Source organism: Stegostoma tigrinum, chromosome 2 (genome assembly GCF_030684315.1).
Source record: "Stegostoma tigrinum isolate sSteTig4 chromosome 2, sSteTig4.hap1, whole genome shotgun sequence".
NCBI lineage: Eukaryota > Metazoa > Chordata > Chondrichthyes > Orectolobiformes > Stegostomatidae > Stegostoma > Stegostoma tigrinum.
Window position 1 is genome coordinate 94,567,408 of NC_081355.1, and position 17,491 is coordinate 94,584,898.

The window sequence follows — 17,491 nt, forward strand, 5'->3', positions numbered from 1 at the left end:
GTCTCTTCTCAGTTTTGATTTTGTGCTGTTTGATGGTGATGGCCTGTTCTAGAGTTGTAGCCCACTGCTGGTCTGTAGTGTGATCTTTGGCACAAAATTTCCTGTTCATACCTATAGAGTATGAGTATGGGCATCATTAATCATTGCTCATCGCATTCTGCATACATTCTGCATACATTCTGTACAGAGCAGGATACATCACCTTCCGCCGCTTCAACCTAAACTGTGGATCTAGTGTGTAGATGTCATTTGTCATCATTTCGCGCACCAAACTAGAAGAGACCCACCACCTCATCAACAGCACATTCGCAGGGATTAAATTCACAAGGGAAGAAGAAAACAACAGTCAACTTCTATTTCTGGATGTTAAAGTTGAGCGTATGACCAACAAGGAGTTCCAAACCTCACTATACAGAAAGCAACCTGTACCGATCAAATCCTCAACATCCACAGCAATCATCCCAACATCCACAAACAAAGCTGCATTAGGACACTATTTAAAGTGGCCAGGACACACTGCAACACTCCAGAACTACACAGGAAAGAGGAAGAGCACCAATACAAAATCCTCACTTTGAACGGATATCCCCGCAACTTCATTCGCAGATGCCTACTGAACAGACAACTACAGGAAGACACAGTACACCCTAACACACAGGCCATAATGCCCTACATCAAGAATATATCAGAACTGACAACAAGACTCCTATGACCACTAGAAATCATGGTAGCTCACAAGCTCAGAGTCACTGTACGACAAACACCTACAAGAAGTAAAGACCTCATTCCCACAACATGCAGAACCAACATAGTTTACAAAATACCATGACTGCCACAGACATTAGATCAGAAAGACAGGAAGGAACCTAGCCAACAGAATACACGAACATCAACTAGCAGTAACACGGCACCATGAATTCTCCTTTAATCTGTAAACTGAGACGATGAAGGCCATCACTTTAACTGGGACAAAGTAACCACAGTAGCCCAAGCCAAACATAGATATGCACGCAAACTCAAAGAGACATGATTCTCAACCCATTCTGCAATCAACAAACATATAGAATTGGACTCCATATACAACCCATACAGATCAACACCGGAAATGACCATACTCACCGTAACAAAACACACTATAAATTGCAAGTGGAGTAAAATAACATTGCTTCATCGGAGGCTCCACTGATGGTGTTGTCTGGCATGATGACAAAGCGTCTGAATGAGAACAAGCCAGCTCGGTGAGTAAGTTAACAACATCGCCCACAACCCGAGCTATAGATCTTTGCCAAAATCTCCCTCTGTCTGTGTCTCATCTCTCTCTTTCGCAAGCACACACTCAAGCATAATGACAAGGTGGTAGAATTGTGCCCACTACACGAAAGAAAAAATAATACTTCCAGTGTGGTGAACGTTTATTGTGTACTTTTTATATTATTTGGAAATTTGTGTTCTTAAGTGGGTGAACAATGTAAAACTTGTCGTTTGATCACTTTCTATAATGTATATTAAGAAGAGGGAATATATTGTAACGAGAAACTAAAATTAAAATTAGTGAGTGGTACTGGAGCATCTGGAAATTCTTTTTCTTACATGCATTTTAACAAGGTGTTTAGACTCTGGATGTGAACAGTTCAGTATATTTAGAATAAACGGTAGGGAAAAACCAGCCCAGTTCATTCCTGCCTCCCTAACCTGTTCTTCCTCTCACCCATCTCCTCCTCACACCTCAAACCAACCTCCATCTCCTACCTACTAACCTCATCCCACCTCTTTGACCTGTCCGACCTCCCTGGACTGACTTATCCCCTCCCTACCTCCCCACCTATACTCTCCTCGCCACTGATCTTCTTTTCTATCCATCTTGGGTCCGCCTCCCCCTCTCTCCAGGTTTATTTCAGAACCTTCTCCCCATCCCCCTCTCTGATGAAGGGTCTAGGCCCGAAACATCAGCTTTTGTGCTCCTGAGATGCTGCTTGACCTGCTGTGTTCATCCAGCCTCACATTTTATTATCTTGGAATTTTCCAGCATCTGCAGTTCCCATTATCTCTAGTTCTGTGCTTTGGTCCCTTTTTAAAAATCCTTTCCATTCATGAAAATCCAACAGTTTAAATTGGCAAAGACTAATGATCTGTATTTTTTATAATCATGAATTACCTGTGAGCTTAAGAGTCGATAGTTCTCTGTTTCATTTTTGCATGGCAACATCTCAGCGATTAAAGTTGACTTGCCATCCAATCAGGACCCTGTCCATTTGTGGTAGAAATTGTTGTGAGTAGTTGGCATCCTTGCATTTGTACTGATGAATGCAATTGATAAAAACAAAATCATTTGTCAGAATGGTTCTCTTTTTTAGCATATTTTCTGAATGTCGAAGACTGAGGCATGAGTGCATGGAGAGGGACCCATATTTAAAGGTTAAGGTACAACATACAATTATGAAGCCAAATTGTATGATATGATGGGATGAAGTACAGAAGTAACCAAGTCTGAGTATAATTATGCAGGGTGTTATTTTGGCCACACCTGGGGTATCATATGTAGTTTTGGTTTCTTTATCAATGGAAGAAAACACTTTTTTAAGAAGAAGAGGAAATATTTACTGTACTGGTTCTGGGATTTTGAAGATTTTCTTTTAGTAGACTTGACCTGTCTAGCAGGGAGGAAGAACAATGTAATAAAAATATGAAATTCTTCTCGAGCTTGACAGAGTAGATGTTGAAAAAGCTCTCCTTGATTAGGAAAATCTAGAAAGAGATCTAATCTCAGAATAAAGCTTCAGCCATTTGAAACTGAGATGAAGACAAATTTGTTTGCTCAATGGATAGTGGGACATTTTGGAATTCTCTGTGCCAGAGATACTCAGACATTAAGTACTTTCAAGGCAGAGTTCAGTAGGTATTGGAGTAAGGATATGTCAGAAAGATGGAGGTAATGTAGAATATCAGCCATGAACTTGTTGAATGTTGGAGCAGTCTTGATGGGTTATGTGGGCTTGGTGCCCTGGCACTGTGTTGAATAAACAGCCTCCACCCTGAACACCCCTCAGCTTCTCAACACTCCTCACAATTCATGCAAACTCATGCCATCTTATTCTCCCTCATACAAACCCTGTAATCTGCTCCACCCTTCATACCAATCAATCCGCCTGCCTATACCCCATGGCCTTTTTACAGCCCTGACGACAACTTAGCCCTAACTAATGCGATGTATGCTCCCCACCCATCAGCCGTTGTCCTTGCATTTGTCTTTCCATTTAACCCAGTATTCCCTGTATGTAGACCTCATAACCTATGTTAAAATGTAGTTTTCTAAATTTCTGGGTGTCTGTGGCAGACTGTGACTTTCTCTAAAATAAATCATAGAAGAAAGTATTCTCTGCATCCAGCTTCCTTCAATTCTATAATGCTTTAAAACAATAAGCTCTTAATTTGGTTGAATAATCTTTTGTAAAAGTAAGTATAGAAATCATAGACAAAAACAGAAGTTGCTGGACAAGCTCAGCAGGTCTGGCAGCATCTGTGAAGAGAAATCAGAGTTAACGTTTCGGGTTCACTGACCCTTCCTCAGAGCATAACAATTGTGGTCTCACTGCAAAATATCTGTGATGACTTGGAGCAATGAAACTGAGAAATAGTCGTCATGCCACTGTGATAATGGAAGGCTGTGAAATCAGTTTTACTGCAATAATCCGGTAATGGTAGCCCTTAGTCAATCTTGACAGAGTGAAAGTGCAAGCACTTTTTCCATACTCCAGAAATATTTTCTGTTTTAAAAATTAAAGAGTCTAAATTTTAAATACTTCGACAATTCCTTTTGACACTTATGACAGTCGCCTTTGACAAGCTTGACAGTCAATATGTTCATACGCTTTTTAAATTTGTGCCTACTTTTAATGATTACACAGAGCACTATGACACTTCGAAGGGCACCTTACCCTCCTCAGGGGACACGTTATCTCTCTCATGGGTGTCCCAGGACCACCTTCAAAAGATATGCTGGCTAACCAGATGAATCCACAATGTTCAAACCTGCTTTTATCAATTTAGTCTGCATATGTTGCATCTCATACATCTGAGTCACCAAAATCTGATAGGATTTGAAGGTGCTGTTGAGTTATATAGATAGCTGTCTGTGTGAAAAACATATGGTGAAACATGACCGTCCTCCATTTCTTTCCCTTAAAATGCTGGGTGTCATATTTGGAAGTTGGGGGACATTTCTGGTTTTTACTTCCCCTAACAATTTTGCAATGATGACCAGGCTCTATGTGTATAAAATCTCCAGACTCTGTAATATTTCAGGATACCATATGGACAAGGAAATATTTGGTATTTAAAAAAAAACAAAATAGGTGAGGGTCCATTTCCATGTGGTAGGTATATGTCTGGCTCAGTTTAAGTGGAACGTAAGATTTGTAGGCAAATGGAGCCTTTAAAGAGGATAAGGTTTGGGTACAGCAGAGGTATAATCCCATGAAGGACAGTAGTGGGGAAAGTCGGACCAGAGCTCCTAGAATGGCAAAATAAATAGTCAGTTTCACAATGTAGATAAGGCGTGTATATGAGACATGAAGCTGGGGGAGACAATTAAGAAGCATACTGAGTATAGTAAGCTCAGAGAATTTGTGAAAGGGAATAAGAGACAGAATGAATATGAGAAGAGAATCAGAGAGCACTGCACAATGTTGTAAATCAGGAACAAAAACAGAAATTGTTGGAAAAGCTCAGCAGGTTTGGTAGCATCTGTGAAGTAAAAAATCAGAGTTAACATTTTGGGCCTGGTGATTCTTCCTCAGAACAGCAAGGGATAATCAGGAAGTGATTCTGAGGAAGGGTCACTGGACCCAAAACTCTGACTTTTTTCTTCACAGATTCTGCCAGACCTGATGAGCTTCTGCAGCAAATTATGAGTATGAGAAGAGATCTGGGAGTGAACAGAAAGGGGAACCCAAAAATGACTGGATGAAAAATAGTTTTTCAGCATTGTATGTTGTCTGAGAGACACTTCCCCTTTTATTCCCAAAGTTGCCCTTGACACAATGCACTGTGTCAAGAAATAGCTGCTCCCTTTAGTAATGTTCCATAAAGGTGAGAGGTATATTTTCCTGGCTAAAATTATTCCATTTAAATTATTCAAATTGATCGCTGGCTTCTAGCTAGTAATGTTATTCCTCTCTTTACAGAAAAAAAAGCCTGTAGTTTTTGCACAAAAAATATATCACATAACGAAAAGGCATTCTGCATTTTCGACTGTGCCTTTCTCCTGATAAAAATTACATTGTTCAATATAATTATTAACTTTACTATTTTCAAACATTGATTGTTTGACTCTAACATCACCTCATGTGAAATATTGATGAGTGGTGAGTTTTCTAAACTGCAGGTAATCATTGATGTGTGGTCTTTCAATAAACAGAGAAGTGCCTTGAGTTGTAGTGAATTATTGTCCAGAGGTACTATGCAAAAACAGTTAATATATATCAGTTATGTTGCATGAGATAAAATGATGTCTTGACACAGATATCTTAACAATTAAATCCTATTGCATTTCATGAGTAGATCTTCCCCATCAGCTAAATCTACTTCAAATGAAACACCAGAAGAAAAGTCACACAAGGACAATGTTAGAGATCATATTGAATATACAATGACATAACATGTCTGTGACAGAAATAGCATGAATTTTTCCTTTTCAAATTTTAGAAAGAATTCCTGAACACTTTTAAGTAGAAACACAGGACTGGGCTTTATTCAAAAATGCATCCTAAGATTATTTAACATTTGCTCCATTGCTAGATAAATGTCAAAGTTCAACTTTAATTTGCCATTTATTGAAATAAAAATCTGGGTACTTGTCTGCTTCTGTCCGGAGCTTCATTTTATCGTCCTTCACCTATATACAGTGTTGCAGCAGTTACATTCTCTGTCAAGCTGTTGACTGCTTGAAGTCTGCTGTTCTGCAAGACAGACCTTTTTCCCTGCCCTTTTCCTTTCCTTTCGACAGCGATTTGGAAGAAAATCCATGAAATAACAAGGAAAATAAGTGAAGCTTGCCTTTTTAAAGTTTGGATGCATTTATATATTCTTGAAGGAGAGGCAAAAAAAGCTAATGAGTTTATGGTGAAAGGAAGGACAGGAAGAGGAAGAACAGAGGTTGGGGGCAAAGGAGCAACACAGTACAAATGGATTTGATAGCAGTGATCCAAATTAATTGCAACAAATTCCATCTAACCTTTCAGGCAAACGGCGATACAGAACATTTTATGTCTTGTGACAAAGGAGAGTGTTACATAAACTGGAGTTTTGGCTCAGAGTGGTGATGCTTAGAGATGAGGAGTTGAAAGAGGTACTTTGTTCCTCATCAGTACAATTATGGTTGGGACTATTCTGCATGTTTATTGGGATAGATGCTTTGTGGAAATATTTGGAATGGTTGAAAATGACCGTTCGGGGGTGGGGCGATATCATTTTTTTTTGCCGAGCATTATGATAGGCTGTGTCTTTGTACAGAGCAAGTGTGGACTGAGGGACAATGGTGGAAAGAATTGCACCATAGCAGGATGGGTTGTTGGAGTATTGATCTGCTTTTGGGTTTGTATTAATTCAGAATGACTGTCTGTCAATACAGTCTACTCCTTTTCAGTTTTCTTTCCTATTTTCACTGCCACTGTGTATTTTGCTGGTGATTTTCAAAAGGTCAGTTTCATGATATTCACAGAATTCTGATAGCTACCAGTGACAAGTTAATTTTTTTTATTGTCTGAAGCTTTTCCACTTATTTCAAAGCCTCTCATCTGAATCCTCACTGCATTTATAACCAGGGATAAATTGATAGCTCCTACATGCATAAGCGAGTCTGGTAGCCATTTCAGAGATGAGGTAGCCTGAATAATTAAGGGAATTTAACATATTAGAAGCATAGGAAGATAGCACAAGGATGAAGGGTATCTTTATTAATAAAGGATAAAATCAGTACAATATTGAGAAATTATCTTGATTCAGAAAGATGTAGAATCAATTTGGGTGGAGGTAGGAAATAATAAAAGAAGGAAGTCATTCATTGGTGGGACTAACACCATAAGACCACAAGACATGGGAGTGGAAGTAAGGCCATTTGGCCCATCGAGTCCATTCCGCCATTTAATCATGGGCATTTCAACTCCACTTCCCTGCACTCTTCCCGTAGCGCTTAATTAGCCCCTAATTGCTACATCCTACTAATAGCTGTACTGATTTTTAATGGACAGGGGAGTCAGGGATTATGGGTGCAATCAGCAAAGTGTAGTTAAGGTCACAATCAGAACAGATGTGATCTTTACTGAATGTTTGTAAAAAGTTGAAGAATTCAAATGGTCTACTTCTGCTTCTAATTCTTATATTCTCACTTGTCGTACTTGTTATAACATCTGTGTCTACTTTATCCATTGTATTTCACCATTGAGAGTGCAAGAATTCTGTAATTTGTCAAGTTAATTGCCTGTTTCGTAATCTATGCATGTTATGTAAAACTGTTTTCTCATTATCTACACACATAATAATTTCGTCTTTAAATACATTAACTCTTTTTAGTCATGCTACACCATGTAACTTAAGTAACATTTTTAAACAGCTTGTGCAATGTGAGTATGATTAGAAGGGCGAGCATTTCTTTCCCGTGCTGAATTGTACTTGAGAAGGTGGTGAAATTCTACCTTCTTTAACTGCCACAGTCCAAGTACTGTAGGTGTACCCCTCTCCTCTTAAGGAGAAAGTTCCTGGATTGTGACCCAGTGACATTGAAGGCACAGCTGTATCTTACTCTGCAGGTTTCCTGTAAAGTGCCTCTAAAGTTTGCTTTTTATAAGCTCCATACAAGTTGTTGTTTTTGTAATTATGGATCCAAAGCTGTGGAGACTTTCCGTCTGATTTTCATTTCCTTCAGATTTGTTACAGATTCTTGATACCACCCTTTGTTAAATGTTTCCTTACACCCACCGTCACCTCATCTCATATTTGCTTATTGTCCTAATATTACATATCAGTATCACTAGAAATGAAAATGTTTGAGTTTGGACAATGGGTGAGCAAGCTGCAACAAGGCATTGAAATTCATACAACAAATTGAACAGCTGCTATATAGAGAGGTTAACCAGACACGTTGCTAATTATAACATTTGTTGGCTGTAGCAGGACTGTGGATGGCAGTGTTGACTGAGGCTTTGCTCCTGGATCTGTTTGGGGAAACAAACTCACAATGTTTGAATTCATTTAATCAAATCAATTTTATTTTGACAAAACACAAGTGACTATCTCCTGTTATAAAGTACTACGATCTATTTCCCCCAAATAAGCAATACTTATTTTCCCATGTAAAAATCGGTGAATCCAGCCTGAATCACGATGGCCAGGCATTAACAGGAGTCATCTGTCAACATTGTGCGCCAGGGCTCCAAGCTCTCAGACTTAAGAGCTTCAAGCTCAGGGTTCTTCTTTCTTCTTCTTGTGATGGCTGTTCCAGGATTGTCGCTCCAGCGTATATATATATATATCTTATTTCTCAAGGAGGTGTGTCACTCGGTACCTGCATTCCTGCATATAATAAGCCATAAATTCCTATCATTTCAGCAGACACAATCTCATGATTCCAATGGATCAAGTTATTCCTTGGTGTTTATCTCACCAGACAATATCTCATTATTTAGGTTAATTAAGTTAACTTCTGCTGTTGAGCCCATAGCTGTTATACCCATCTTTGCAGTCACTCAATTCCTGGCCAATTACACCAGCATTTAATTCAGTCTGGCTACAGTAAGGTTACTAGGATAAGGTTACTAATTGGTTTTTATTCCCACAGTGATTTAAATTTAGATTATTCTTAACAACAACTAAATCCAAGACTCTTGAATTTTACAGCAACTATAATTGGGAGGTATATAAGATTTTTACAGAAAGTCCAGCAGAGACTCATTCACCTCCTTCCACCCTCACTGACCAAGGCCCCAAACACATCTTTCAGGTGAAGCAATGTTTCAGTTCTACTTCTTGAAGTCTCATCTCCTGTACTCGCTGCCCACAATTTACATCGGCAAGATCAAACACAGACCAGGTGACTGCTTTTCAGAATACCTTCCACTCTGTTCATAGAAATGACCCAGACCTCTCAGTTGCGTGCCAGCTCAGTTGACCACCTTACTCTCATACTAATGCTGCAATGTTCCAACAAAGCACAAGACAAATTTGAGAAACTACATCTCACTTTCTGCTCATGAGATAACAAGGTATGGAGCTGGATGAGCACCGCAGGCCAAGCAGCATCAGAGGAGCAGGAAAGCTGACGTTTCGGGTCTGAACCCTTCTTCAGAAAGGCCTGAAGAAAGTCACTTTCTGCTCAGGCATGTAACAACCCATGGTCTCAATACATACAGCCGAGAGGGTTGAATATTGAATTCCATAACTTCAGAATAACTGACTATGTTATGCTCGTTCTTCATCTTCCTTACATTTCTCTACTCCCCCCCACCCCGGACGGCCCCCCCAGAGTCTTGTCCTGCTGGTGTCTTGTTCACTTTGCTCTAGAGAAGGTCCACTCTTTCCCTTTCACGCCTTAGTTGATACCCGGTTTACCTCCCTTTTTCTCTTTCACCACCATGAACAATTCCTGTGTCATTTGCACTAGGCGTCTGCACTCGCCCCTCCTCCATGTCTCGCAAAAACGTATCTAAAAAAACATTTTGAACATCTTTCAGTTCTGAAGAAGAGTCAAAATTTTAAAAAATGATTGTTCCTATTTCCATGGATGCTGCCAAACTTGCTGAGTTTCTCTAACATTCTCTGTGTTTGTTTCAGATTTCTAATGTGTAGTTGTTTGCTTTTGTAATAAGGTTTATAAGTTTATTGATCTAAATTTTTCAATGGTCAGATTGTCATGACTTCAACGTAGATGGGAGTTGCACCGAGAACTTTGCAGAATCCCCATTGTCACAGACTCTGGAAGAATTCCTTGGGATGTTGAAGATTTTACTGGGTACTCCCCGTTCACTTGAAACCCTTTGAAACTTCCCACTGAAATTGGAGAATTCAGAGAGTTTTGATTCAGTTGTGTAACTAATTACTCAGGAAAAGTTAGACAAATAAATACGTAATTTAGCTCTTAAGTAACTATTCAACTGATCCCATAGTCATCTCACACACTCCCAACTCCACTTCCTCCCAACAAGTTATAACACCCAGATCCTGACCTGACGCACCCAACAACCCCGACTTGTTCTGGACCCATTCCTTATTCCCTTTCATCCATTCCAAACTTTAGTCCTCTTTATCCCCTGTGTGCCGAAGCCCTCCCCTCTGCTTACCCCACCTTGAACTGAAACCACTGCACCTCTCCACCCTGATACCCAGTCTGGTGCACACTGTCACCCTACCCGCTACCAATCTGGCAACTTCCTTCCTGCCATGCTACATCCTACCCACCTACATCAAACACGTCAGGCACCTTACTTAGCTTGCGCATTGACATTATATTCCTATTTACTGTGACCCTGCTTTCCCGCTTCACCCCGCCTATCACCGGGCACTTTAACATTACATTCATATAATTTACTTATCGTTTTGATGGTGGCTCTCTGAGATTCTGCATCTTTAAAGGCAGCTTACTGCCTTTAAAGGAGATTGTGGTTTGCCTTCGCCTGACAGTTTTTTAGTACAAGGGAAGTGTCAGAATGGATGTATGGTCTGTATTGTATTTCTGGAGGAGGCTGGATCAAATCTCCTGTCAGAAGTGTAGAACCCCTCCTTTCATAAAAAAAGTAAAATCTAGAGTTCAATCCCCTTCAGATATTCATTGGCCCACTTTTTACAAACAAATTATTTATTTAGATTTGTTGTAGCTGTCCTTTCCCTTTTGTCCAAAGTCTTTTCTGTCCTTTACAGTTCATGAATTTATTTATAATTGCAGTGAGACACAGTATATTTGCTCCAAATGGAGACAGTTTTAAAGAATGAGAAAGAAATGTTCTTTATAAAAAAATTAACCCTTTTCACCATTTTCTGTGAATTTGAGTAGATGGTACGTTCAGGATGTATTTAATCACTATTTCACAAACATTTTCTCCCCACCGTTAAAAGTAGCCAATTATCTAAAAGTAACCTTTTTGCACTCAGACATTTTTCCACAAATACTTCCTTCAAGTGTTAATAAATCATGGTAACTGAGAAATATCAAAAAACATGTTGCCGTCTGAACATTGAATAAACTAATGCAAATGAGAGACTATTAAATGAAAAAGATTGATTATAATCCTACATTATGCTAACTTTGGTAGATATTGCGAAATACACACTTTCACGAATGTAGTGAGGTGCACAATAAAGAAAAATTATGCATGAGTGTGATTCAAGATTTGATTAGAAAAGTTTCTGGGTTAGTTGTGTTTCTTTTTCAACTCTCTTTAATGTCTTCTCACCTGCAGCTTTGATTTAACTGTGCTTTTAAGTGGGACAGATTGCTTTTGTGCTAATGAAACCAAAACATTCTGGAGTTTAAGTGACAACAACTCTTCCCTCAGCAATGATACTTTGCTGAGTACCAGCCCGACCCACAGCAGCAATCTTACTGCAAGAGACAACCTTTCCTTAAGCACAGAATGCATAAGCAGGTAAGACAGTTTCTAACAAAAAAAGACTTCCAAGCTCACTTGTTTTTATTGTTTGTGACCCCATTTCATCTCATGTCTACGTACAGCTTGTAAAATTTTACTCTCCCACAAGAAGATAACCTTTGATCTGCAATGTAATCTGCTTGGTGGAAGTATTGTGGTTGACAGCTGTAATAAGTACATTCATGCTGGTAACTGAACAATCACTGTGTTGGGTTTGTTTTCTCTTAGTTTTCCTGTAATACTGAGCTCCCAAGTATAAAAAAAGGTCTAATTTGTATTATACCAGAATTAAAGAGGAAGTTTAGCAATAAATGCCAACCTTGACAGCAATACTCACATCCCCAAACCTCTACATGAGAATCTTCACTTTGTGTTCTGTGAGAATTCACATACAAATTATTATTTGTGAGTTACTTTCTCATCTCAACTCTCAGCTCTCTACTGAGTATTAATCTAGTATTTCTACAACAGGCATAGTTTAAATGGTGGAGACTTTTTCAAAAGTTTTAATAGATATTGGAATCCAGAAAATCTAAAACAATATGTGTTTGTCTGACAGCCTGGTATCCGGAACAATTTTGGCAAGATAAATCCCTTTTGATTTACATACTTTATTCTTAACACAGAACATAACAGCACAGTACAGGCCCTTCGGCCCTCGATGTTGTGCCAACCTGTCATACCGATCTCAAGCCCATCTAACGTACACTATTCCACGTATGTCCATATGCTTATCCAATGACGACTTAAATGTACCTAAAGTTGGCGAATCTACTACCGTTGCAGGCAAAGCGTTCCATTCCCTTACTACTCTCTGAGTAAAGAAACTACCTCTGACATCTGTCCTATATCTTTCACCCCTCAATTTAAAGCTATGCCCCCTCGTGCTCGCGGTCACCATCCTAGGAAAAAGGCTCTCCCTTTCCACCCTACCTAACCCTTTGATTATTTTATATGTTTCAATTAAGTCACCTCTCAACCTTCTTCTCTCTAATGAAAACAGCCTCAAGTCCCTCAGCCTTTCCTTGTAAGACCTTCCCTCCATACCTGGCAACATCCTAGTAAATCCCCTCTGCACCCTTTCCAAAGCTTCCACATCCTTCTTATAATACGGTGACCAGAACTGTACACAATACTCCAAGTGCGGCCGCACCAGAGTTTTGTACAGTCTTATTGGCATTTATGTTATCTATGTACGCATTGCAAATTTTATGTAATTAATACACCATTCATTGAGTTCATAAATCAATCCTCCTGTTGCGTTATGATTTGTTTTCGTAGAGTATTTGTAAAAAAAAATTCTTTGCGATATGAGTATCACTGGTAAGGTCAGCATTTGTTGCTCATCCGTAATTGCTTTTGAGAAGGTGGTGGTGTCTTTTACAACCATGCTGTCCATGGGACAGCAGCATGCTGTGGCATTGGTATGTGTGTCATTTTAGGATTTCGATCCAGCCACAGTGAAAGAATAACAGTGGTGATAACTTTACAGCTTGAAGTGGTTTATGGTTTGGAGGAGGACTTTCAGATGTTGATGTTCTCTTTCGTGTGCTGCTCTTTTTCTGTCTTTTCTGGGAAGGTTGGAAAGTATCCTTCAATGAATCTTTGCAAGTTGTGATAATCCATTTTCGAAATGGTATGTGCTGCTGAACTATACATCATTAGTGGAAGACATTAATGTTTAAGGTGTGTCCTGGATAATGATAGACTTTTTGAGTGTTGAGGAGGCATTTATCCATACACGTGGATAAAAAAAATAAAAGTGCCATCTATCAAATGTGTCAGTGCCTTATTTTCTGCTTCTCCCAACAGCAGTACTTTTCTGACTAAAGTTAACAATTTTTGTGCTGGTAATTGAACAATTTTGGAGAGTGGGACTGGGCTTTTTTTTAAGTAAAAGCTAACTCCGCATTTTTCATGGGTCCCTTTAACAGCAGGTATAAACATGGACCTCTTCGTTTCAGTGTTGTCGGTTACTTCTTGTTATTTTAGAAATGTTAATCCTGTTCTGCTTTTGTGTTTTCTTCAATGAGACTAACTTTTGACAATGTGCTTGGTTTCTTTCTATGTTTTCGAATCAAACTGTTCAGAAGTTTCAATACACACCTCTGGAGCAGGTTGGACTTGAACTCAGGTCAGCTGGCCCAGGGATAGGGACACTACCGCTGCACCGCAAGAACCCCTTAGTTTGTTTCTAATACAGTCATTTTTATTGTTGACAGGTGCTTTGGGTTTGTTTGTTGGTTATATGGAGATGGTGAAAATAAAGTGGCTGTGTATCAAACAGTTGGGCCATACATAAGGAACCTTAGCCTGATGCTTATAGCAGACCAAGTACAGACCAGGAAACCGTTCATGCTGGAAGTGTGCGGCTATTTGGCTAGTCCTCTTGAAAAAGCCATAGGTAAGAATAAAAGATAATATGATAAAATGGGATTTTGTTGTATACTGAAATTCATTTGGTTATCAATAAACAGAAAAATATTTAAGAAAATTAATAAGTTAAAACTGAAATGTTTAGCTGTAAAGTAGATGCAAAGCAGGTTAGGATGTGTTGGACCATGCCCACATTTCTGGGTTGACACTATTTTCATGAGTTTATTAAGCAGTAGTTAGGACTTTGATCAGAGCTCGATCAATAAGGGGCAGGTGTTGTTTACTATTGAAGCTCGAGAAAAAAGCAACTGGGGTAACGTTGCAGCTGATAGAGACTAGGAGTTGAATTAGGAGTTGCAGCACAGAAATAGGCAATTCAACCCAACGGGTTCTTGTTAGTATTAATGTTCTATACCAGGCTCCTCTGATTGTTCTTGTCGCACCTTATTGCGACATCCTTTCGTTCTATTCTCCTTTGTGCTTAAACAACTCCTAAAATGTATCAGTTTTTTAGAATACAATCCCTACAGCATGGAAAGACGCCATTCGGTCCAACAATCCATACCAACTGTCCAAACAGAATCCCACCCAACTCACCATCCTCGCCGCACCCGAATCCCCATAACTCTGCATTTCCCATGACTAATTCACCTAACTCGTACATCACTGGACTGTGTGAGAAAGCTGGAGCATGTGGAGGAAACCCACGCAGACATGGGGAGAATGTGCAAACTCCTCACAGTCAGTCGCCTGAGGCTGGAATTGAACCTGGGTCCCTGGTGCTGTGAGGTAGCAGTGTTAACCACTGAGCCACTGTGCAGCTGTTTTCTTTCAACTGCTCCCTATGGCAACGTATTTTATATTCTTGTAAAACACTAATGTTTGGTAAAGATATGTCTTCAGAGTTTCTTGTTACATTCATGACTGTCTATCTTAGATTTATAACACCTAGTTTTGGACACTATGCATCATCATCTTTTTATGTACCCCATTAATCCTTTAAGAAAGGTGGAGTTTTCTTGACTGCATAAATGTTTCCCTGTCATTTAAATTCTTACACTTCACCTTCCAAAGCCTGTTTAAGAGGTTAATGCATCCTGGATTATAGGTAATATCCGATTTGCTGACCATTTTAACCTTTGATTTATTCGAGGTTATCAAGAATTATCCAAATCTAATTGTTGTGAGTTATGAGATCAGAAAGTAAAATTCTTAAGACAACTATTCAGTTGAGAAATTTCTTGATGCGCAGTCAGTCCTTGCCAATCATTGCTAAATGCTCACAGGGAGTAAAGACATTCAGCTACAAGTGAGTATGTCTTTTACATGATATGTGCAATAATTGTTGCAAACTATGGAAAGAGTCACATGATTGAGGCATCTGTAATCAAGTCTTCAGGAATATGTCCAACCAAAGTTGGGAACTCTTTCCAAGCTTTTGGTAATTTTCATGACAACGTGTTCCTTGATAGGCGATAATGATGATTTGGAATGCCTAATTCTTGTCTTTTGAAATAGCTAGAAATGTAAGATTGTATGTACTTATCAACGTGATGCATCCCCTGCCCTGGCTATGAAAACCTCTTGTGTTATCCTGAAAATGGGAACAGGAATTGGCCATTCAACCTGCCAGGCCTGCTTTGCCATTTAATACGATAATGCCTGATTAAATTCTTCAATGCCTTTTCCACACACTATCCCCATTACCCTTTATGCAGTTGATAATCAAAAACGTATCAGCTTCTTCCTTAAATATACTTAAAGACTGAGCTTCGACAGCCTCCTCAGGGAGGGAATTTTAAATATTCACCACCCTCTGAGTTTAAAAGAAATTCCTCAGCTCAGTCTCAGATAACATTCTCCTTATGTTTAAATTGCATCCCTTGGTTCTAGAGTCCTTAACCTGATGAAATATCTTACTTGATCTACCCTGTCTGTCGATTTAAGTACTTTGTAGCTTTCATCTCTCATTTTTCAAAACTCTAGAGATTAAAGGCATGTTTATCCAACTTCTCTTCATAGGACAGTTCCGCCATCCCAAAACATATTAGCTGAACCTTGGTCAGAGTTCTTCTAATGGCGATGATAGATTCTCTAAGATAAGGAGAATAAAACTGCACACAGTACTCCAGATGCAGTCTAACCAAGTTCCTATTCAATTGAAGCAAAGCTTCACTACTGTTATACTAAAATCTTCTTGCAGTAAAGGCGAACATTCTGTGAGCTTCCCAATGGCTTGCTGTACACATCCACACTTTCCAAACTCTCACCATTTGAGAAATACTTTGCATATCTGTCTTTCCTGTCAAGGTGGATAACCTCACATTTTTTCACATTATATTCCATCTGCCATGTTTTTGCCCAATCACTAAGCTTGCCCAAACCCACCAGAGATGTTTTGCATCTGCTATGTAGAGGATTGCACTTTCAGAAGAACCAGCAATGCTTAGGAATTTGAGCAAATTGCCATTCTTTGCATGAGCTATTCCCTAATTCTGACTGCTGACTCATTTCTGTGTTCTCTCATCACAGTTGCTCAACTCTTTGAACTCATGTTTCAGAACTCCTCTTAATACTTCTGTCTTGCACCATCTTCCAGAGCAAACTCCAGACTTTCTAATAATTTTGCTTTATCCCTTTCTTGTTGAAAACAGGATGACATTAGTGGTGTAAGTATTATTTTTAAATGGGTGAATTTTTGAGATGGTCAAATTACGTATTATGTGTATGACCAAAAGTAGATTGTCTTGAATCGCATTCCTCATGCAGGTGACTTGTTTCAGGTACTGGAACTCTCAATACAGCTGACCTATCTTATGTGCTCTTGAAAATTCATTGGGATAGTGCAGGCCATAGCATTCTGAATGCCACTGTTACCTCCAATGGATTTTTTTCTTCATCTCCTATTTGGATCTACACTGACCCTGGAACCTATTTGATAAGTAAGCACGCGAGGTATATGCGACTCACTGTTGTTGACTTGTTAACAAATCACATAGTTGATTGGAATTCTTCATAGTTTTGGCATTCATGGAGTATTGCCTCAGTTTCAATTGCAAGAATATTCATAAATATTCTGAATAAGGTATAGATGTTTCCATTATAAATCTTTCATTTCACCTCGATGTTTGTGTTCATGTGACAGTTATTTAAGATAGTATTTTTAAAAATCTGCAGAATTGAATGACTTTGAAAAATGCATCCCTTGTTGCCCTGAGAAGGTGGTTTTAGGTCTTTCACCTTTACCCTGACAGCATGTGTTAACACCTTTCAGAATTCAAATTGTGGCTTCAGTGTTGAAGTTGAAACTATCAACAGAGCATTGAGCTTCGTATTGATATGAAACAAACTTGGTATAATATTTTGAGCCAAGTTGGATATAGATGGAGAACTAATTAATATGTATCTAAATGGGAAACATATATATAGACAATAGCAGCCCTTTTATTTGTAAACGGTTTGAATTGTCTCACCTTTTA

At 39.0% G+C, this 17,491-nt stretch overlaps 1 protein-coding gene across 1 annotated transcript in view; it reads left to right on the forward strand.

Moving 5' to 3' along the window:
• Nucleotides 1-17,491, forward strand: part of LOC125465716 (polycystin-1-like protein 1) — a 282,365-nt gene that overhangs the window by 52,487 nt on the left and 212,387 nt on the right. The window contains exons 3-5 of the mRNA XM_048559472.2: nt 11,448-11,633; nt 13,859-14,040; nt 16,796-16,954. Of these exons, the coding sequence (XP_048415429.2) occupies nt 11,448-11,633; nt 13,859-14,040; nt 16,796-16,954 (527 nt within the window). The remainder of the gene's footprint in view (nt 1-11,447; nt 11,634-13,858; nt 14,041-16,795; nt 16,955-17,491) is intronic.